Source organism: Haliotis asinina, chromosome 2, assembly GCF_037392515.1.
Source record: "Haliotis asinina isolate JCU_RB_2024 chromosome 2, JCU_Hal_asi_v2, whole genome shotgun sequence".
Lineage (NCBI taxonomy): Eukaryota > Metazoa > Mollusca > Gastropoda > Lepetellida > Haliotidae > Haliotis > Haliotis asinina.
The window spans coordinates 91151678-91176970 of NC_090281.1; the positions used below are offsets into that span (position 1 = coordinate 91151678).

The 25293-nt window shown below is 36.7% G+C and overlaps 1 protein-coding gene across 5 annotated transcripts in view; it reads right to left on the minus strand.

Annotated features, from left to right (window-relative positions):
* Positions 1-143: 143 nt before the first annotated feature.
* Positions 144-25293, minus strand: part of LOC137274586 (thymosin beta-like) — a 62433-nt gene continuing 37283 nt past the window's right edge. For 2 of the 5 annotated variants that reach the window (XM_067807852.1, XM_067807853.1), the window contains exons 2-8: positions 19034-19172; positions 15039-15152; positions 8466-8579; positions 5316-5417; positions 3292-3405; positions 2594-2707; positions 144-1937 (exon numbers count right to left, since the gene is read on the minus strand). In XM_067807852.1, coding sequence (XP_067663953.1) covers positions 1906-1937; positions 2594-2707; positions 3292-3405; positions 5316-5417; positions 8466-8579; positions 15039-15152; positions 19034-19145 — 702 coding nt within the window. In that variant the 5' untranslated portion in view covers positions 19146-19172 and the 3' untranslated portion in view covers positions 144-1905. The remainder of the gene's footprint in view (positions 1938-2593; positions 2708-3291; positions 3406-5315; positions 5418-8465; positions 8580-15038; positions 15153-19033; positions 19173-25293) is intronic. The other 3 variants (XM_067807854.1, XM_067807857.1, XM_067807856.1) reach the window with 2 other exon arrangements.

Genomic DNA, 25293 nt, shown 5'->3' on the forward strand with positions numbered 1-25293 from the left:
TGCCCTAGATATCAACTTCAAAAGACTATCTCTGGAGACATACAGCTAATGTCCAATGAGGGTGGAGGTAAAAGGTGGAATATCCACATACCACAGTGTGAGACAATAATGTGAGTCTAGTGAACAAGACGTGCACAAAGAAGTTTCAACCAGGAAATATATGTTTATTCTAAGATGGCATACATCAATATACAGATGGAAGTAAAGCAACAGCTTACAAAGGTCACCAATAGAAGCAAGTCAGGTCCTCAGTTTTATGTTCATATACCATCTACAGGAACAAGGGATCACAAAATCAAAATGGACGAAATTCTTCACAAATAAAACTGATCAAGTTTTAAACATTAATGTTTCCAAAACAAACATACCAAAATAATCAAAAGAACAGTCATATTTCGAAAATATTGTACAACCTTTTCTTACTAACCATAATGGACAAGCTTCTTTGTGTAACTTAGCAAAGTTAATACTGTTATTAAAACAAGCAAAGATTTAAAAATTCTAATTCTATATATGAAGGTACAGAAACTACAAAAAACCTGCATGAAAAAGTATAAAGCACCACATGTCTTTCCTGACATTCAGAAACAAACAAGATCAGAGGATCTACCAGTACAATCACAATGTCCCAGTTAACCTGTGTGAACAGACACACTGTTCAACACATAAAGAGCCAGACTCTATAACAAATATTGAGAGCTGAAATGCATGTTGAAGCATTGACCTGAAACAACTTTTTCATCTTGAATGCTGATGATTGCTGTTCATTTCCAAAGAGATCCAAATGGGTAGAAAAACAGATCACCTAAACCATGCTATGCATTCACGATATGAGAACATTGACATACTTGTGCCAAGTCTGTTGAAGGTATATTATTACGTTTTGTCTTAAGAACAAGGCCCTCAACATGTTGACTACAGTATCAAGTTCACATAAGCAAAATAAACTGGTTTGTGTGCATTTTCAATTTTATTCCAAATAACCTGATTTTTCCAACATGAAATTATCATACTTCATTAATTAAACAATTTCCATACAATCAGGAATAAAAGCAAAATATCCTTGATGTTATTACAATGCAAAACACATGCCCCTCTTGAACAAAACAATTTCCAATAACTACAACATAAAAGTATAGTTAATATAACATTCGGTAATACAGGATTCAGAATAACTATTCAAACACTTATATCGAGATTTGGTAAATCACCTCAGTTGGAAGAAGCAAATTAAATCAAGGGAGATAACTCATCTTCTCATGACTGATAGAGGATTATGGTTGTTGGCCCCAAATGGCTGTCTACACATATATAACATAAACTAGAATGTGAAATGCTTGAAATGCAATGAAAATGGTTAGCGTATAGTTTTTTCTGTACACAAAGGTTCCAGTGTAACATAACACACCTTCGCCACGCTTTGTTCTAACCAATGTATGATGAATAACTTTATCGCAGGGCTTTGTCTAAATACCAAACTGTAACGTCCTTAACAGGGTAAATGGGAACCAATCATTAGTTCATTCTAAAATATGTAGGTCAATATTTTTCACAAAACTCAATAGGCATAACATCATTTGTCTTCATACTAAAATATATTCCCCCCAAATTGGTGAATATCTGCAGTCTTTGTTGGGGCTGAATATTTGCCTCTCACATATCCTTGATATATCTGTACTGAAACTTTTCCCAAAATCAGACATTCAATACATGATTTTTGCTATCAAAAATTTGGTTTGAATATGCAGGGAATATAAGTCAACTGTCAACTGAAAATTCCAGATGGTATGCATCGTATACCTGTTCTATGTTGTATACGATGCTGTATCACATGTGTATGTACAATGCTAGATACAAGTAGTAACATGCAGTTGGTAACCTGTAGTAACAAGTAGCAGCCCTCATCTATGCTTTACCAGACTTCTCGGCTTCAATATCTGAAACAGAAGTAAAGACAATTTCAAACTTCCTAGAGTGAGTGAGTTTAGTTTTAAGCTGCACTCAATATTCCATCAATATGGCTGCCGTCTGTAAACAATTGAGTCTGGACTAGACAATCGATCTGTCAACATCTGGCATACAATGAAATAGGTCAATAACCCGATCCTGTTAGTGGCCTCTTACAATGTGATTGAGTTGTTGAAGATAAATTCTAAGAACAACAATGGTATGACATATATAGGAGCAATAAGCATGGAATGGTGTCTAGCACAGCAAGGTATATATAGCTGATTTATCGCACTATGTGGCTGATCTGAAGATCTGAGTTGTTGAAAACATGAAAACAGTTTACTAAAATCATCAGACCTCTTTCAATAGCCTTTTACATTACGTTTTCTGGAGTTGGAAATATAAATATGAACCATGTACTCAATGAAGTTTCACAATGAGTTCCCGTGATTTCATTTCTCAGGAAACCATCATGATTGAAAGAACTTCTTAAGCTAGAATATTACACTGTGTACTAATTTTCCCCCAGACACCAAGGCCTAATCATCAGACATTTCACTAAATACGTCATAAAATCTATGTCACATACTCAGCTAATTACTTAAACTAAACCTAGAATTAAACATCAGACAGTCTGAATTACCTTCTTTGGAAGGCAAACAACTTTTCTCCTGGACATTTGTCTTCTTCAGGCTGGCCCTCTGAAAACTCTGGATAGAGTTCTCGAACTCCATCTGCTTCTTTTCAAGGTCAATGGCTGAAGGAAACAAAACGTACTGGTTTATCTTACGCATGGAGAAGCATCAGCACTAAACATGTAAATAATTAAAATGTTGGGCCGCAAATCCCCACAGATGACCTTGGGAGTCCTTGCCATAAGAACAGCATTTACAATTTACGTCAAAACCACATGTAACAGCAACAGATATCATGGAGAGAGAGATAGCAGAAATGGGTTTAAGACAGTGTTCCTATGTGGGGTACCAAACCTTGGCCTTCAATATTTTGAGCAAATGTTTTAATCAATAGGCTATCACCTATAAATACAATTCCTGTTTCTGTTCTTTATTTGTAGAATTTATTTTGTACAGATGAAGTGAAGGGGTATCACAAACGTTTCAGAATTACGATAGATAATTCAATTTTTAACCCAGGATAAACTTATCCTGACAAGTAAGGGAGACAACTCTGCACAGACAACCGCTTCAGTGAACACCACTTGACTGTTTTCCATCACACACAGGAAGTATGAAGGCCCAAGAAGGGGCTATAAATGTATTCATGCAATGGGCATACTAGACTGATCAACATTCATAACATTGTATCATTCAGAAGACATACTATCTTTTGGTGGAAGGGGATTTTTCTCCTGGACAGTTGTATGCTTGAGGTTCTCCTTGTCGAATTCTCCAATAGATTTCCTCAGTTCAGTCTCCTTCTTTTCCTGACCAATGTCTGAAACAATATAAAGGCAGAGTTCATGAATAGTGTCTGACTCTCTGACAAACCTGCTGGCCCCAGTGTCTGACTGACTATATCACAATGACTTTGTCTGAAGTTGTTATTTGTGGCACGTGACACTTTATAAATTTATGTTTATAATGTTTGTCATAATATAATGATAATAATTTCAATACCAATTATGAGAAATGTTAAATCTGAAATGTGTGTTTTATTGTATTCTGTGGGTCCAGTGAATTTTCAGTGGGTCAGACAGACATCTGAAACTTAAGGACCCAATGTCCTGTTACTTTGAAACACCATTTGTAAACACTGTAAAGGAGTGAGTGAGTGAGTTTAACACTACTTTGAACTGTATCCCAGTTCTACTTGCACAATATGAATTACGCCTTAAGATTTAACCAGATGCTTATGAATGAAGAAGAAAGAGAATCTGGTTGCACTGAATCTATCAAAACTGCGCCAAGGACACTTTGATAGGTTGGTTTGCGTAATCTTGCTCTCAGCAATGGCAGTGGTCTGAGAATAATTGAGTCAGGACCAGACAAGCCTGTCATCAATAGCATGAGCATCAATCTACACAGTTGGGACACGATATTTTGATAGGCAATGCATCTCCTATTAATGCCATACACAAGCCTAAGAATGTGACCAACACATCAGACTATGACATTAAACTTCAGCAGAACAATAATTAATAATGATTATTTCATTTCAAACTGCTTTCCAAATTTGAAAACTTTTCGACCAGTATCTGTTTTACACAAAGGTGGTCCCCAAACAATCCTATCAATGAGTGTCAAGTTACTGGTGGATCAAAATGTCTTCAGATTGTGAGATGGAATTCCTTAGTTTATTCATAGACCCTGACCTTCTTAGGGGTCATAGCAAGGTACAGCTTATTTTCAGTGTTGGATATACGTTGAAATTATTATTTATTATCATTACTGGATGTTTATATAGCACACATATCCAAGCAACAGTTACTACTGCTTGCTCAGGGGATGGTATTTTTTTCCATCTATCATTGGATGTCTTCCATCTATCATTGGATGTCTATCTCAACAGCAGATCTTATCATCAGTCTCACCTCCCTTGGCAGTATACAACTCTTGCTGCCTCCAGGCGCACTGAGTTTATTGTGGCTTTCTCACCCTAACAATGTACCCATTTACAGCATGGTGGGCTGGGACACAGTCACAGTACTTTGTCCATGTTTACTGCACGTTGATGTATCTGCAGCTAGGTGTATGCACTCATTCATGTGGCCACCATCTGGTCATATGCCAACGGATTCGTGGATTCTTGTAAGTGCACATGGTGGTGTACTGTACACTAGGGGTTGAGACAACAAGGAAAGAGTGCACACAAAGTTGACTTCAAGGTTTTCACACCCAATCATCTCAACATCACTACATCACTAGCCTTTCTCTTTTGCCAGCTGCACCCCTAATAATAATAAAACTTTAAATGTCAATGAAACTGAAACAGTTTTTTAGAATAGTTTCAATAATATATACTCCTCTGCATCTCAGTTTTCTATAAAATACATGTGGTTTACATGTGAAAAAACTGTTATGGTTGTGTTTTCCATTTTGCTGTTATTTTTCATTTCCATTTTTCCAGGGTTAATTTTGGTAAAACATTTCTATTACAAATAATCTTAGCAATGATCCACACAGTCAGCACATAGAGAAACTCAATCATCCAAGTCACTCGATCCATCACCTCTATACATGGTATTTGTGTTCTTATAGTCTTTCAATCCCTGAGTCACGTTTCCCTCCACTCCAGTCTCTCGAGCTTCCATCTGACTGGAGCTCCTTTTCACCTTAAACAGGGTTATCTATTTCTACCAAAATTTAAATGTTAAAATCTATTGTTGTCATTGTGCTTCAGCTTACCGTCACTGTTAGGGAGCACTTTCTTCTCCACAGTTTCTGCCTTTTTCAGTCCCGTTTTGTCAAACTGGTTGATGTTCTGGATGGTCTTTTCCTGCGCCAACGCTGGAAACACAAGTACATGATCAGCAAAACATTAAATATTACTTCACCATTAATATTCATAAAACAGAACAAATAGAAATTTTACTAGTTTCAATGTCATGTGCACATGAATGGAAACAGTGTTCAGTATGTTCCTCCTATGGCCTGACTGTAATGCTTTGATTGTTTGTTGTTTAATGCCACACTCGGCAATTTTTCAGCAAATACGGCAGCAGTCTTTTAATACTCCAGCCCTGACCAGATGATCCAGTGATCAAGAGCATGAGCACTGATTTACTGATGGGGACATGGTGACATGTGTCAACTAAGTCAGCTAGCCTTACCACTTGACAGGTGTAGGTTTCTGAAGTCCAATTCTAGCCAGGATCTTCAAATATCTAATCATGAAGTGAGGCTACTTTCATTGCTCTCTGTACTATCACATGCAAGCATGACTCTGACACTGAGTATCTGATTTTGTTAATAATTCAGTATGAGGATATCGGTCATTTGATGTTGTTAAAAAAATATTACACAAATGCTTTACTGAGTCAACCACATTATCTTCCATTATTACTACTCCTGAAAGTTATTAAACTTGCTTAGGAGACATAGCTCATGAATATGTCTCACATCAAATATCAAACAGTATTTGATTTAAAAAAAGACATCACCATAATAGAGAAAAATTAAACTAGAAAATTTTATATGATTACAAAGCAGTTATTTAAACTTTGGTAGCTGCATACTGATATATAAAGAGGCACTTACATGTGTTTATTGGCTAAAGCACATAGATATGTACATGAAATGTGGCTTAAAATAACAAAAGAAAATGGTATCAAAGAAACATATGAAAAAGAACTGCAAAGCCAAATTTAACACAAGTATCTGTGACTTATTGCAAACTATGTATACTAAAGAAGAGACATACATAAAACAATATGACAAAGAACTGCTTGTGATTAAACTATTGGGATTAGTTTGTGTATACATAATTAAATACAATTGTACGACGCCCACATTACCAATGAACGATTTCTTTAAGTTCATAACTTTGAAAATCTACCATCTACTATAGTTAAACAAAAATCCCATAGGACAAAACTGTACCTTTACTGTCCAGATTTGTAAGCTAATAGTGAGCAATCAGATTGTGACATGAAATACTATCAAGTGACAGCTTAAGTGACCATCTTGGATTTGGTTAGAATACAACATTCATATTATTTTTATTATCAAAGTGCTTATTTCAAATATATATATGAAATTCTTCATCAACTTTAATATTCTTAATCACAAGGTATGTTTTTCCTATATCTGCAATCAATTTAGTGATTTGTCAGAGAAAGGTGAAAAATTACATATTTTACCAGAGAGAAGTTAAAGAACATCCAATTCTTTCATATTACTACTATTAATCTGTTATGATATAGTTAACATTTATAATTCCTCATAATAATGTAGATGTTCATTATAGATGTTAGAAGCTGACATCCATAAATCCGTATGCGTTTAAATTCTAAATGCCATTCACAGACTCAAGACACTGCGTGTGAGTGAGTTTAGTTTTACACCACTTTTAGCAATATTCCAGAAATGTGTGGGGGTGGGGGAGGGGGAGGGAGGGCACAAGAAAAATTTTCACACTTCGTACCAATGTGGGAATCAAACTGTCTTCAGTGTGACAAGCTAACGTTTCAACCACAAGACTACGACACAGTACCCCCATGGCATGACAGAGTAACTATAGTAACATAACAGAGTTGGGTGTTCTTCAACTTTCTGTGAGTGGCATATGCTTGGAAAAAAACAAACCAAAAACACATACATATAATTATGTAAGGGTTCAGATATTGTCAATGAAGCATTTGAAGGCATCAAAGTGAGGAAACATTTCAATACTTGTGCAGCATTATTTCAGTGACATTCTTATTAATAACTGAGCCCAGTTAATATCATTGAAAATCATGACAAGTTCTACATCTCATACAATCAAACACCAGCTCTACTTATGTAAGTCTAGAACACACTGCACATATGTCATGCAGATTCCACATTCATTTGACATGCTTGTTGAATTGACATGCTTGTAGATACAAGCTAGTCATTGTTTGTAGGTTGGGACAGGGGGTAGAATTAATCATTTTGACTTATATTGATAAAAACAAAAAACCAAACAATGAAAAAAGACCTGTCTTCAGGCCCAATTTAAATTTACCAATTTCCTCTAACAAGAGCACACACACACACAATAAGTGTTGTGCAAATTGTCGTGTCTGTGACAGATATTAGGTTATTAGACTTGAATTAATTCTCCCTGAAATAATAAAAGGCTTTAAAATAAGTGTTGTCAATGCATTTCATTTTTACCACATTCATATTTGCTAAAGTATTAGGCACCAGCTGTCTGATCAATGCAGGGGCTAATGTACCTGGACTTTAGAAAAAAAAAAAAAAAAAAAAAAAAATATAAATAAATAAATAAAATTAAAAAAGGAATAGTGACAAAAAGGGGGTAAACAACTTAAGAAATCTTCAGAGGGGCTTATTACAGCAAATACAGTAATAGTCAAAGAATATCTGGCTAATACCTCCTCTGCGCTTAGACTGAAAAGAGCATAGATTAACTTTTCATGCATATCATTCATTCAGTAATCATGCGAAGCCTACATTTGCCATATTACATATAATCTTTCAGTATCTTCCAGGATCAGGGTTAATGCTACACCGAGGAACACTCTGGACATAATACAGGCTGATGCCAAAGATGTTGACGAAACATTTAGTTGTCAAAAACTCACTGGAATATTCGAGAGGAATCATACACAAGTCTGAAGAGTACACTGACACTTTCTTAAAACATGTTCACTTTCAGTGTTCTTGCATGGTTGTCGGGTACGTGGTGGTGGTTGAGGATATGAGAGGGTGAAAGGAATGTGGTGGGAATCTGGAAGGGTATGTGGATCAATACTTTGATGGGAACTTAGGTTGGCAATATGGATGGATGAGTACAGTACAGACACACACTGTACAAATACAATGTACGTCATGCTCAGTAACACCTACTTTGTACATCGGGCAGGACATTCTTCTCCTGAGAGATAGTGCGTTTAAGCTCTGATCGGGGAAACTTGTTAATGTCCTGGAGGTGAGTTTCTCGCTTCTTCTCCTCTGCTAGGACTGGCCACAATTAGCCGTGCAAAGCAGACGTCACAGTGCAACAATAAGCAGACGGGCAGCAATAAAAACCCAAGGGGGATGAGGAAATAAAAGGAGAAATTCATTAAGAACTTGACCTTGAGGTCAAAATATAAGAAAGTGTCACATAAGCTGTATTCAAAGGCCAAACTTGCAATAATTGGGGCAAGGAAATGCAAAGTAATTTATGTGTTTCAATAGTAATTTAATAACATGACAAAGCAAAACAAAGTCATTGGATGGGGAATATTAAAAATATGATTGACTTTTGTACAGACTCAATATGACACTTTTCTTTGTGCAAGACGATGTACTCATGAACTAAGATGCTCTAGTAAAGCTCCCACAATGAAAGTATCAAACACAAATTTCTGAATAGCATTGGAGATCTGTTAACAAATGAAAACAAAAACTGCAGGAGATAATAAATCTGCACTGAAGCTTGTTGCCAATAAACAGGTGAGACAAAATACATGAAACCAGAAAAGAAAGTTGACTTTGTATTTTGAAGTTGTTATTCCATGCAGTGAGTACAGTTCCCTGTTATAGGACTCACAGGATAAATACATAGTGGATATATGACTTGTGAATCCATGCAATGTGCTGTGGGTACCATAGAATGAGATACATATAACCTGGTCCAATACATGTGCTATTACAAGCCAGCAAACTGGTTTCTCAGGGAAAAACATGGGTTGCTTTCACAGATGCTTCAAAGGTACCACTACATGAAGAGACAGTGTGAAAGTTAGGAAATCAGTCATTAAGTACAGCTTGTTTTTTTCACAAGAAAGAGTAAATGTTGCTTACAGGAAAGGCATAAAATAAAAACAATGCAGGGAAGGTTAAAAAGAGTTCAGCGCCACTCAAAGATAAAAAATATATACAGTTCTGAACAGGGCATCCAGATGAAGGTCAGTTTGGAAACAGAGACACATGCCTGTTTGGAGGAAATGGAGGTGGGATCAACAGGACAGTCTGTAAGGGACATCTGTATTGTCACTTGCCCATGCGTACCCTCTTCCACTGATTGGATACGACAGAACAATGTACTGATTACCATGATGTCTTTAAAGGGGCACTGATGCGGAGCGAATAATGTTTCTCGCCAACGGTCTAATTACGAAATCAAACCGCAAATTGGTCAGCGCCCGCGCCTTCGACCGTGACGGACAAAGGAACTGGGCTCCTGTCCATATTAGCAGAATTTCTTCACCTAAACAGTCGGGAGGCCGGATGCCCATCATATGCCATTTCTTTAAAAATATCCATGGTATTCCTTGTTTGATCGTAACCAAATATCCCAGCAGTGTAGTTCTTTTCGGATGCTTGGATGGTATAGTTACTGATCCAATTTGATCCTATTTCAGTGTTTTTAACCTGATATTTAATCATGTTACATGAAAATATGATGTCTACAGGCACGTAGCCATTTGTTTCAGTACGGAAGATTGCAAAGCTTTATATTTAGGTAATTCTGAGTGTTGGTTCAGCTGTGATAGCAAATATCTTACGAAAATTTTGGTAGCTATGGTAGCTACAATGGTTTATTATTTATGATAATAAAAACACATAGTTGATTTATTTGAATTCGTAAACAAAAAACGATGACTTTGCCTTTGGTAGAGAAATCTGAACATTTTCTTACGTAAAAAACCCTTATTTCACCTATTTACCCAAGTACACAGCAAATGCCCGTGTGTATTCCTTATGTAACGAAATTCCGTTGGTATCCTCAAAACAGTTTCGGCCCAATAGTGTTTTCAGGCTGCATGCGACACAGAGATTACATCTTCCTTGCTGTAACTCGCGTTTGATGGTGTAAACCTACACGTGTTATTTGTCATCATTCTCTTTATGGTCAATTCATGAATTTATAACAGGTATAATTAGTAGTAACACAACTTTGGTTACTCAACAAAGGTTCCCATTTGGCATTTCTCCTGTCTTTAGTAAATACATTATAAATTAAGGTCTGTAATGGCAAATGTATTGTATGTTATGTAATATGTGCATGTAAGTGATGCAAGAGGGTTTATCAACTAAGTTACAAAAACAAACATCGATCAAAGGATTAACCGATAACTCACTGATTGATTAATTACTTTTATCTTTTAGCGGATTTGTCAAAAGGCAGTGTGTGTAGATGACTACACCCTGTCGTAAAGTGTAAGTGCAAAAACAACATCCTCCCTTCAAAGAATTAACCACCCTTGTGTTGATTGATTGATTGCTCATTATTGGTTAACTAAATTACTTAGAATAGTGGACATCATACAATCTTGGGAGACCAATCAGAGGTTTATCTGGTTTTCACCAACGAAAGACGTGAAACGATGTGTTACTTTTTCGCAAATGAGACAGTTGTAAGACACGCGACACAGAGCAGGATTACTTACCAGCTGCAGATGAATGGAATACGATTTCTTTTACGTGGATATTGATGGATACATTCCTGAACAAGGTAGTAGCCTGACATCGTTGCTATAAAATTAGTCTGTTTTACATTCATTTTTTTGCATTTTGTTTTAATTTATTTGTTGTAGCATTCAGCAGAATCTGTATGACAGAACAAAACACACTAGATCGCGTATGTGTGTGAAATAGGATCCACATTGGCATTCTATACAATGTATAAATGTTGCTGTTATGTTAGAAATTTACTATGAGTATAAGCAGATCGTGTGTTCTTTTATTAATTTTCAGAATCATACAAGTATGACAATAAACTAACTAGGGTTATGAGACAAAATATAGAGACGTTTTCCGTCCTAATAGTTTTTTACCATTTCTGCCACGGGCAGATGATTAACCTTCAAAGTGTTTCATTTGTTTTCATAATACATTTGGAATGAAGTAAAAATGACTTCACCTCAGTTGATCTGTCTATAATTAAACTATCAATTGCGCTCACGGACTGCGCAGCAGACGTCACGAACCAGTCACGAATTCTGGGATATCATCCGGGTACTCACGGGAGAAAAACAATAACAAAAGTTTACACCAGTCCACGGAAATTGCTCCGCATCAGTGCCCCTTTAAATGTTTGGATGTAGGATCAAAAAGTGGTATCTAAAAGTTGTAGTTGTTATAGGTATGAGGTATTCCTGGATGTGAAGCACGTCCCGAGACATAATACTATTATGGTGAATTGAACCCGGGGTTTCAACATAAGGGAGTGCATTATCTATTAGGCACCCCAGGACCCATGCACAAAAATGACTCTAGCTCCAAATTATACAAGCATTCCAAAGACTCTAACCTCAAATAAAGCACCCATGCACTTCAATGACAATGACCCCAAGTACTGCACCACAACAATCCAACAATTTTAACCCTTTCCCTGAATACAGATGTGCACAAGTATCATAGCCTAAAGCCCAGTCAAGCTTAACAAATTTAGAATACCACAAACTGTAATAGATCCTGGCCAGAGAGGGTAGACTAACAGAGCTCTCTTTCATAAAAAAACTGTCTATTTCACCCATCACTGACTCACATTAGAAGGCAGTTGTGGGACTTTTTTGAAACTCTGTGTTTTCATACTAATGCATTGTATGCGATTTTTCATGCTCTGTATGTTGAAAAGATTACTACAGGAGTACAAAATTTTTGAAAATGTCAGTCACTTCATAAAGTATTTGAGGACATTAAGAGGAATTTGTGAGGATCCCCTTTCTGCCACTGTATATTTCATAGTTCCTATACCTAGTCTTGGAGAGATAATCTATACACTAACACAGCTGTATCATATGATTCTGTTGGATGACTGGTCACATAACTTTGTATGATTTCTTGTACATAAATTATGAAGGTATCATTTTAGCTTATTGTACACATGAATCTGTGTTACCTGGTTGATTAAGAACATGGGATGAAGAAAGAAATGGTGGATAACATGCTCGTGGAAAAAGCAGAGCATGCAAAATCTGCTCAGATGTCAGAATCTTCAACTATCCTTATCTTACCTCACACATAAATGTCATTTTCAGATTGGCTAAGCGCTCTTCTATTATTTTCAATGTACCCAAATTACAAGTGAGGTAGATTGCAACGTACTCTGCCCCAATGGCAACTCATTCGGTACTTCATAGCAGAACTTCTTGTATCTCGAAAAACATTCAAGCATGCATGATGCATGAAAAGTACTGATGTTTTGCGAATGCAAATTGATAGAGGGGAGATAACGATAAATTTGTTTTTCTTGTGTCATCTGTAAAATCAAGCAATTTCTACAAAAAGTTCTGCCTTGCATTACAATTAATAAATTTTGACAAAATGTCATCCGTGTGAATATTAAGAAGGGAAATTACACCATATTGACTTTATCAGGCCCCCCTAAGTAATTGAAGGAATTACAGCAAATTTGAAGGAATTGCATCTCAAATGTAAACAAACACAGCCCACTCGCGAAACAATTGCAGCGATATCGGTAGTTTAGCGGTAATAACAGAAACACATTGGCCCTATCGGAAGCAATGTCGGTAATACTGGAAACGCGATCGGCCATCTTCGGAGATTTTTCGGTCGCGAGCGGAAACTCACGCAGCAAAACATGGCGTCGTTGGAAGAAGCACCCGTCTCGGTGAGATTTGTTTTTAGTTCCTACTATTACATTTTCACACTTATCCATCTTTGACCACCCGCGTTGAATGCGTTTAGGTATGAGGTGTTGTCGGGGCAAAAGCTTATGTTTTTAGGAAAAGATTGTCACTGCAGAAGAGTGTCACAAGTCATGCCCCTGGAGATTGTTTACATCTGAACATCGAAGTCGTGCCGATGATTACGAACATCATGAACGTGCGCCATGAAGAAGTTTATGAGCCATAATTTTTCTTGCTACGAAGTGCAATTGACAAATTTAAACACATTTTACAAAAAAATGATGTTATATCTGGCGCACGTTCGTAATCATCGGCACGACTTCGATGTTCAGATGTAAACAAACTACAGGGGCATGACTTGTGACACTCTCCTAGAGTGACTATCTTTTCCTAAAAACATAAGCTTTTGCCCCGACAACACCTCATACCTAAACGCATTCAACGCGGGTGGTCAAAGATGGATAAGTATAAAAATGTAATAGTAGAAACTAAAAACAAATCTCACCGAGACGGGTGCTTCTTCCAACGACGCCATGTTTTGCTGCGTGAGTTTCCGCTCGCGACCGAAAAATCTCCGAAGATGGCCGATCGTGTTTCCAGTATTACCGACTTTGCTTCCGATAGGGCCGATGTATTTCTGTTATTACCGCTAAATTACCGATATCGCTGCAATTGTTTCGCGAGTGGGCTGCGTTTGTTTACATTTGAGATGCAATTCCTTCAAATTTGCTGTAATTCCTTCAATTACTTAGGGGGGCCTGTTTATTAAGACAATACATGCAGGAAAAACAGCAAGATGCAAGATGTGAATTGTTTGATTCACACGAGTTGGCTGAAGTGGATGATCCACTACAAAGGATTCAATCAGTTCAAAATTAACATTGAGGTGTTTGGTAAGATAAATACATTGTTCACTGGTCCCTCAGGGCCAATGGGTTGATGCATCCTTTGATGTTTGTTTATGTTTATAAACAAACATCGAGGGTACATGAACCCATGCCCCCCTCATGACAAGTGTACAACTTACAATGTATATCGCCCACATGATAGATAACTGTAATAAGTGTCCAGCTTTTGGACACAGCCTGAGCACCCCTTTGCAAATTGTTGGAATAGGTGCTATGTACACATTAACTGTAGCACCATAAACATATAGACAATGTCAAGGACAACCTTCCATGTAAAGATGGGACAGGAAACAACATGGAAACTGAATAACAACCAATCATACTGCAGCAACACTGTAACTGCAGAATCTATAAATGAAAATAACCAATTATATCACAGCAATAGTGACACTGCAGAAACTCAGAATTTAAACCATAAATCATAGTGCAACAATGAAAGAGCAGCCATAAATATAGTGTAGTAATTTGCAAAGCATTGGCAAGATATTCAGTTTAAGCTGTGCAACAAGCATATCCATAAAGCAAGGCTGTAAATACAAGCAAACTCTATGAAGCATGAAGAAGCTACACACCTAAATACTACTGAAGGTGAAATACCGGCCATCAGGAACTCACATCATGTTCATCATAACATTTGCAAATACTTACACTTTATTACAAAGATAAAAAAGTTTTATGTTAATTAGGTTGGGGAACTTCTGAACTGTATAATTTATTGTTTTGTTGCGGTAGCATGTATCCAAAAAGACCAAAAGAAATTGGTGTAATTACACAGATATGCAGGAAATTCTCATCCCTGCTGTCTCTATCCATTTCCAAAGCAGTGATGATGATTTCAGCAATATTTGCAAATCCTATGATGTAACTATGAAGGAGCACCTCCAGCCAATCATATGAGTGAAGGAGGCAGAGAGACAAGCCAAACTCACTACTGGTGTCAGGCAGGATAGACCTTTCCTTGGTTTCCGTATGATGGAATGAGGATTTATCAAAGTTGTTGACACCGTCAAGGACTTGTTGATGATGCTTCTCCTGATTTACATCTACAACATCATGCGGTTGTCATAGAAACAGATACAGCTATGTCAGGAGCCATGTCATAAGCAAAATAAACTATTTTGAGAAAATGTCATCACAGTAATTCAGTGATACTGTCTTCAAACGCATGTTACTGACAAAGTATGCACATAGCCCCATTTGCAAAGATTTTGATCTTTCAGTTGCTTTTTGGTTTCTTTTCCACAACTATTTCCACAAGTATTTGCTTCTCGCTCTTGATCACAACCTTTTTAACAAGGCTTTAAGATCTTTAACATTGGCAACATCCTATCCAAATTTCAAGATGTGTGCATATGTACATATGTACAGATCTCAACCTTGTCAGTCTATCTTCAAAAACTAGCTGTGCACTTTTTTGGCAATGTTTCTTGTCATATTGATCTCAAGACTGAGATATATTGAGAAGATGGATGATTAGAGGTCATTCTAACAGTGAAACAATCAGCGATTTGGCTGACAACAAACTGCATTAGAATATTTACATGATCAAATTATCATCTGCAGTGGAATTCAATGGAAACTGGTATTTTCGGAATATGATTAGTTAATGTCCTGGAAATTGAACCAACCCTAAATCCTGAAATGTCACCAACTATAAAATTTTATTGAACAGTATCAGTTGATTACTCACCAACATGTAAACACTGCAATATAGTGTGGTAGATTAACCATGGAAACAACTGAATGATCTGTGAAAGCTTAAGCTGAAAGACTCTAGAATATCAAACAAAACGCAAAAGCTCAACATTCATGTTGTCACAATCTACAGGCAGTTCACAAGATACACAAATCATGCCAAACATTTCTGTCTATAAATTACTACTTGGCCATGATGTTAAACAATGACCTTCACACATGAGAAATCATTATAAGGCATTGCCTTACAGTGTATAACTTTGTAATGTGGGAAACCAACTTTGAATATACCTCTTCATTTCACTGTAACAAGAAGATTATACTTTCTTGAAAACTATCAATGTTCAGTGTTCTATGTTTAATATAACATGCAGGCATAATAATTAGGCAATGTTCACTATTGCCATACTTTGTTGAAAACTATCAATGTTCAGTGTTCTATGTTTAATATAACATGCAGGCATAATAATTAGGCAATGTTCACTATTGCCATACTTTGTTGAAAACTATCAATGTTCAGTGTTCTATGTTTAATATAACATGCAGGCATAATAATTAGGCAATGTTCACTATTGCCATTATTTGTTGAAAACTATCAATGTTGAGTGTTATATGTTTAATATAACATGCAGGCATAATAATTAGGCAATGTTCACTATGGGCATACAATTCCAATATTACCCATCAACAATGCACAAGTATGGCAATAGTTGTCACCACCTGCATCAATACTGAGATAGTATTAAACCAACTTTAAGGCTCACTAATTACATCAATTAATGTAACACAAACAAACAAACTATTCCTGATAATGTCAAGGTCAACTATTTTCCTCTCCGCTGCTACTCAAACCAGGAAGTAATACTAGTGTGAAGAAGGAGTAAGCATATGCTCCAAAATGTTGTGTTCCTCATATCCTCATAATTAAAACATTCATGTCCATAAACTATCTTCCCCTATCTGACGAAGTAAAACCTTGTGAAATAAAAACAGAGCAGTTTGAAAACTGACGGTAATTTTTATAAGAAATAAAACTTATACATGTGAAGCTAGGCAATACCTCTTCCATCTGGCAGTGATTTGTATTGGAAATCTATAATACCCAGAAGAAAATATGGGTTGCCAAGTAAATATTTAAATTTAGTTCTGGACCCTTATAGATGAGCGAGTGAGTTTTTCGGTCGTTAAAAGACGATTCTCCAGCAATATGACAGCAGGTGAGAACACAATTAGTCTTCACCAGTACCAATTTGAGATATTGGACCCGAACTTCAGAATGACGAGGACATGAACCCATGGGCATTTGGAAAGATTACCTGCTGATTGCTCTTGAATGGGATCTGCTTTTTGAAGTTTAAAATTACATTAGGTAAGCCAAATGTTGAGGGCCCAAAAAATGGAGTCTTATCTACATGTTACAGTTTTGTTAAACCTCTTTTTTGGTGGTAAGAAGACATCATATCACTGAGTGAAGAACCAGAGAAAATGCCTTGTCAGGGAATATGTCAAATGTGCAACTAAACATCACTAGGCAAGATTATTTACTTTTTCAGTTCTGATTTGTTTATGCTTGGCACTGTATTATAAGTTGAAACCTTTTCTGATGTTTGATGAAAACAAGATGAACAAAGGTTGGTGGTTCCGCTTATGTCTGGTACACAGCATTTGGATACTGATTTTAAAGGTCAAGTTTGGACCTTGGTAATATACAGTAAAAACAATAAATTCAGTATCATAACAAACTCATCTAAAACCTTACTGACTTAAATTATTTCCTCAAATTCATGTATGGAATACATATGGCATGGTGAAAGATACTATGCACCACAAAAAGTAATATGTTAAAGTACATTTACTTTTGACAGGCACTCAAGATTTCTGATTTCTCAGTTTTTGTAGATATTTTCTGTTTCCTTAAAGGAAACTAAGACATAAACACCTGAATACTATTGATTATAAATCAATACGCATCAAAAGTCTGGATGATTTGAATACCATGTCCTGAATAATATCAAGTAAGTGTTATGACAAGATGAATTTGAGGCCAAAATCTTTCCTTTTGTTTTAGGTAACGTTATAGTCAGATTGTTTCCTTTGAAACCCCAATGTCTATTTAACAGCTGGGAACAGCCATCAAGATGTCATAAAAGGTGTGAGGTTTCAGCATTTTATCACTGCTGGTCTAATTCCTCTTTTGGACCAATGAAATAGACAGCCTTGTCTGCTTAGGGCAGATTTCTGAACACCATCAACAAACTTGCCAAAACAAGATTTTTCTTTCAATGAGACATTTGGATGTAGATATCTGTATATTTATCTGTTGAAGACAAAAATTGGATGACAATTATGCTGTCAAACATAACTTTGCATTTTTGGCACATCTGCATAAATATAAACTTGTATCTTGCTGTAACATGGCTGGCATAATGCCATTGTGGCATTAAAACTTAACGTCACTTACTCGTACCTTCATACAGACACTGATAACTCTTTGAAGCTGCAGCTTCATACACACCATACACAGATACAGATATGGTTATCACTCGGCACACAGTGCTATATATCAGTCTGATACATCAGGTCTGACAACCACCACCAAAGAGGAAGCATTTGTCTGATCAACTGATTGAGTATCAGCACGTGGTGTGGATGAATACAGATAATACATGCCTCATCCTGCTGTAGAATGTCTTCCATACATGTACACTTAGGACCTGTATTTACAGTGTGGCTTTAATCTGGCAGTGTAAACACGATTACAATGTTATCCACACATAAGGAGTGATTACTTCTACTTGAGTTATCCCTGACAGATCATGTCGCCTACCTTGTACAAATACTTGTTTGTATTCATTCATTATCTCATTTAAATGTTAAAAGAGAGTTGATAAGAACATTTTATGTAATGGACTTATGAAGCTTTCATGCTTTGAATTGAGTCTGACATAGACAAATAATCCTCTTAATTATTAATCATTAATCATAACTGTCTACATTTCAAAGCACAGTTGGGTAAGAACCTTTCAAGTTAAGGATTTATACAGTAATCATGCTCCCAGTTCAGGAAATAGACTGAAGCCATAGATACTGCCAGATAAATGGCCATTGTACAACAGTAAATGGGCTACCATGCAGACATGCAGGGGTGTTATTTCTACACATATCTGATGAATCACCTGAAACAGAAGTTGGTAATTAAATTTATTTGCAGCCTATACTGCTGACCTACCTTCCATGGAGGGCAGAGGGTTTTTCTCACTAGTGTCCACATGCTTCAGTTTGTGATCACCCTTGATGGCTCCCAAGAGGGAAGGATCGACTTTCTGTTCAGTGGTGGCCATTTCGAATAATTGAGATGCTGGTTAAATCTGAAACAACAGGGACCTCATGTCATCTAAAAAGTTCAAGAAAAGTATGAGATCTTGTACTGGTCTGGTTGTATGCCATGAACTCAATGGATTGAAAAAACTCTTGTCAACATTGACAGACATTGTGTCAGTAAAATCAGCCAGAATATGACTGACAATTGTGGTCACCACAGAGTAAATTGTACTCCATCACCATTCTGACCGCACAACTGACAACTGATAAGATGAAGATCCAGACAAAAATCCAGAGAAACTAAGAAATGGGCAATGGTTTCCCACAAATGAAAATGCGTCACAAACGATTTCAGCAAGAAACGAAAATTTGTTGCAGTGAACAAGGTGAACATTTACATTCATTAACTTAAGAGAAACCACAAATCCATTCTATTTTGACTAGTACAAGACAACTTAATTCACAGCTGTGGCCAAGCCTGAATCATAACACATAAATCTACAGAGCAGCCCACCTTGCCCAAGCAATCTACAACATCAAACCTTAAGGAACAACAAAGGTTGACTCTGTTAAATATGGTTTTACATCATTTTTAGCAATATTCTGGAAAAATGACAATGGCTTTGCACATTGTATTGATGTGGGGAAGCAAACCTGGTCCAGGTCTCAGTGTCTAGTCCTCTGAGCCGCAACATCTGCTGCAACCAGTTACCGAATGCTAAGGATCACTGAACACGGAGTATTTTTACACTCGTGCTGTCATCAGCACGAGATATAGCAGTCATATGAATCATCTGTATTCATATTCACAGAAGAGATATAGTAAAACACCTGAACACAAACACACAAGTCTCGCATCTGACATCAGCAGAAGTCCTGTCTTGAATGTAAACAAATACAAATGTCTTTAGACGTTAACACCTCTATAGTCAAAGGAACAGAGTGTATGAACTACATGCCTTTCTGGATCATCAGGGTTAGACATGGTCACTAGACCTTGACAAGTGAATACCTGGATGATCCTTCCGTTACCGTGACTACTGAAAGGTGATGATTAATAATTTGATGATGGTTATCTTCAGTAAGTTGTAGCAGGATCCTCCTCCTCCACCACATCTCAAATGGTTCTACTTTGTTACTTATTGGAACAGAACGAAACGGACATCAAATGTAAACATGAACAATCTTGTCTTGTTGCAGAAGGGCTAGGTAAAAACTCTGAGATCTAGTGGCATAAACACCTGAACCAGTCTAAAAACCAAACCAAAATGAACATGAAGTGACTCACCATGAGTTACCCTAATCAAATTACATGCTTGTTCTTGATAATGTACCTTCAATTCCAAGGTTCTTCAGACCAATTACATGACTGACCTGTTAAAAGTGTATATGTATGGATGTATTCAAGCGATGTGACAGTGGTCTGTGAATAGTCTGGTCATGACAATCATGTAATTGACATAATAACTATTGGTCCAACAAATGGCAGTCTTTGTGATAAGGGTGACCCCCCCACCAGTCTTCAAGATTTCTAAAAACATTCTGTGAAGGTCTGACAAAAAATCATGTTCTTATATCCTGACAGCTAGTGTCTTCTACATTATAAATACTCAATCCGTGAACAAGGTGTGGCGCAACACCGCTTGGAACACTACTTCAGTCATCAGTATCAGCTCTAAACAAGGCAGGCTGTACCTGCTTACCACTGTAGGGTGAGTGAGAGAGTTGCGTTTTTTGCCAATTTTTAGCAGTATTCCAGCAATAGCAGGAAAATGGGCTTCACACATTGTAACTATGTGGGGAATAGACCCTTGGTCTTCAGCTTGATCTTGCAGCACTTTAACCACAACACCCCTTATCACTGCAGGAAACTCCTGAGCTTGGGTACAGTTCATATCATGCATAATAATTTGGATAAGAATCCAAACCAACAAATACTCATTGCCTAATTCCTCATAAGGGCAATTTGGATCCATGCACTGAAACAGCTTTTCCGTGGGTCTAGCTCAACAAATAGTTTCTCAAACACTTCAGATATATTATTTCCTCTTGTTGACTCGACAAGCCAAGGAAATATTTCAGCAGACATGATTACAGGGTTCACGAAACTAACACTTCATTTTATTCAATCTATGGACCATCAAATACTTCAGAATGTGTTTTTGTGATTAATATAACCCAATAAATGTATTTTAAGCTGAGCAAGAATTGAATATCACTGCCTCAGAACCACAGTAATTGACGGTTATAGGTTAGGTCTAGGGTTAATTTACCTTCACCTCAACAAACTTAAACATGGGATTATACTCAATAACATTTGAAATGAGAGTCATTAATAATATCTTATACTGTGTGGTGAAATTACACTACAGTTTCAGTCATTTAAATTTAGAATTTGAAAGGAAAATCATTTTGAAATACATTTTGTTGAATAACCAACCATAAAAACTGGTAAAAACAATAAAACTGTTGACACTAAATTTCTAACTTGTCCAGCTCTATAGCTCTATACCAGTCAGGCGTAATCTGTGAAGTGCAAGTAACTAATTACACAGGTTGTCAGAACATGAGTGACCTAGAATCCATCATCCTCGAACTCCCCAGGCTAGGCAAACTATGGCAAGCATGGTTCATCTGCCAGACAGACTTGAAAACAGTAAAAGTAGGTTATCCCTGGGGAACTGTGGGTAATCTCCTGTAACTAGTCCTGAACTGTGTGACGTGACCCCAACCCACACACCACTACAGATGTCAACACTCCAGCTACACAGGGAACATTTATATCACACCCTGTCTGGGTATTGCCCTACCTTGAAGACGACCTGTTTCAGCGTGACTCACTCACTACAAACAGGAAAATCATACCATATTAAGAGAAGCCCTACGCGTTTAATGCTGGACACAATTTAGACCACTTGGCATTGCTCAGCAGGAATTCCAATATCTTCAGATGTGGACGATATTTAAATTATTCTATTTAATTATTATTTTCTTTCTGTTCATGTAAATAATGTAACTTGACAAATTACTGGGAGAAATGAAAGAGAATTCATGACAATACAAAACCATATACATTTTATACTAATAATGCTTTTGTCTTCCTAAATACTTAAAGATGGTACACTGGCATAATGGCAAAATGATAAAAAAGTATTTTCGAGCAAAAATTCTACAGTTAAATGAAAGCATATATGAACATAATTAACCTTAGAATCTAACAGTCTTCCAATGATATTTAAAGATAATATCCCGGTGTCAGCATTTTTTGGACAATGCAAGACAAAAACGTAATGTTCATCAGTAGTATCATGTACAGCTTTTATTTCACTAACCTTGGGTGATAAAGGACATACTCATCTATTTCACACAAAAATATCAAGTGCTTCCTACTAAAATAGTGTTGAGGCCATTGTACCGGAAAAACTGTTGCCGCTTGATACATCAAGGGATTTTCTATGGGTTTTCGATGATGAGCCATACTTTTCGCTCCGATCTGCAAGCATGTGGATTCCTATTTAAATATTGCCTGTCACTATCAAATGGTTGATCTTACTGAAATTTTGCTTGCTATTTTTTCTTATAAAAATAATTGATTTTGCATCTGAAGTGGTATTAATGACCTTGGGTAAATAATATTGATGTTTGTTTTCTTTTTATATAAATTAACTTCCAGATTTCAATTGTCAATAAAACTTCTCACAACAGTGACTGCGCATCTGCCGTACTGATGAAACTGCTTGTGCACTCTGGTCGCACACATATTCCCCTAACATAGCATGAGCAAGACAATCGTCTAAATCACCATAATGTTGAATTCAGCTCTTTTGGGGATATGCAGTGGCACAATGATAATCAAACTTACAATCTAACAATGCCACAAATTTCCCCCTCAAACAAATCTTTTTTAAGCCTGGAAAAAAGAAAGTAAACTTTACACCTAAATTTTTTAAAAAAAATTAAAAGTAGGCTTTCCCAGAAACAAAAATCAAACTGTGTCTTAACATAAACTTGAGCTTAGAGTGCCTCTAATATATTAGCTATCACAGAAACCAACTACAAAGGTTGGGTTGTCTAGAACAACAGGTGTATGGTATCAATGACAGGTAACACTTTACCTGTATTGCCAAAGCTGCTACCTAATTAGCATAAAACTAAACTCACTGATATAGAGGAGAAAACAGAAAAACTTCATCATTCCTATTGCACACTTGCAGAAAGAAACCACATCTTGATTATATCCTGATGTAATCACAAAAAGTAAGATATTTAACAAAAACTGAGGAGCAAATTAATCAAGAAAATATTTAGTTCTAAAACCACCATTGTTGAAAATTGTAGACCTGAATGCTGTTTTGAATAATACCCTTAATGCCTGCAATGTTGACAAACGGTTATAAACAATACCAGTGATAACTAAAACTTTAACTAACACAAAAAGTACACAACAAAAACAACTAAATAGATCCATACACAAAACAAAAACAACATTGAAAAATGAGAAATGCATAACAAAATACAAACTTCTAAATTTTGAATTTATCAAAATTTATCAATGACTTGATTCCATAGCAATACCAGCATGAGTTAAAAATAACCAGCCTACCAATCTGCTGTCCTCCGTGAGTGAGCTGAGTGAGCTGAGTGAGCGTGTGACTGAGTGGCACTGGGCGAGGGATGTGAGCCGCTCTACCTTTAACCTGCTATCTCCATAACAATGTCTGATTATGTCACCCTGATGAGTCAGGAAATATTTACACAAGGAAACCGGATTACGATAGGTCTACATGTTATACTTACATTGTCATTCATTGTGTGTTAGCAAGTTTGTCAGATGTTTACATGCTTGGGAGATAATATTTTTTGTTGCTCTAAATGGACTCATTTAATTATAATCCTCTTAACATACTTCTAAATGCAGGTAGTCTATTTCTGTTTCAGGTCTGAGCAATTGCCTTCCCCCAACAGAGACTCCATGCACTTGTAAGCAGATACACTACACAATTCTTCCCAATGGGGTGACAGATTTGTTTGATCACCAGTATAAATCCTAGATTAATCCTGATCATGTTTGAAGGATAGCATCACATCTGTGCGTGTGCAGTTCACAAGAGTGGTCAACACCTAATATGAGCGTGAATGAGTGGTTTTGTGCGGTGGTCTCTAAATAACAGACAGTAAAGGGATGATTATCATAAGATAACATGAGTCAACCAAGTCAGCAAGTCTGACCACTTGATTTCATAAGTCTACCTTTTAATGAAGATAAATTCTAACCCAGGTAGAGAAAAACGTGATGAATGTTCAGGGATATGACATATCATACCGTGGTGACTGGAGGACCAGCGGGCATCCACACCCAAATATATTGGGTGGGTGGGTGTAGGTTAATTGGCAATATGATTAAGTGAGCAAGCAAACAAGCAAGATAATGGGCTATAAGTTAGTGAGTGAGTGAGTGTGTGCACAGGCAAACTGTAGCGCAAATGGGTTGCGCAGCATAGAGAAAATGACCTGTTTTCTTACATGTTGGAAACATACTTACCTCGCTTCAGATTGAAAACTGTTTTTATGTCAAAACAAGATATTGCCACAATCAAAGGTACACTCCCATTTCCTCACTTGGCTGTGATCTCAGACTAACTTGAAATATGTTTCATACAACATTATAAGCACCTCTCACGGTATTCTGATCGTTCTTTGCCTCCATTACCCCTGCCAGCTTCTGGTTGAATGGAGTGACAGAACAAGAATAAGCACAAATAAAAATGAAATACCATATTGCCCATTTTTATCATGAGTTGGAGTTTAAATGTCTTATCTGTCACTGCTATTGTTAGAATTTTGTAACACTTATTCTACATAAAAAAACTGGCATTTTGGGTGAATGAAGCAGGGGCGATAACTAAGTATTCCATATGGAATAATGCCCTCCTGTTTCTTCACCCCATTGAACTGAAAGCTGGATGGGGGAATGGAGGCGAAGAATGATCTGAATACGATCTAAATATTTCATGCTAGTAATGGTTCAACATGGGGTTGGAAATCTGAGAGCACACCCCAGTGAAGAAATGGGTGTATACCTTTGATGGTGGTGATATTTGATTTTGACATGAAAAATATTTTTCGAACTGAAGCGAGGAAAGTATGTTGTCAACCTTTGCTCGCTTC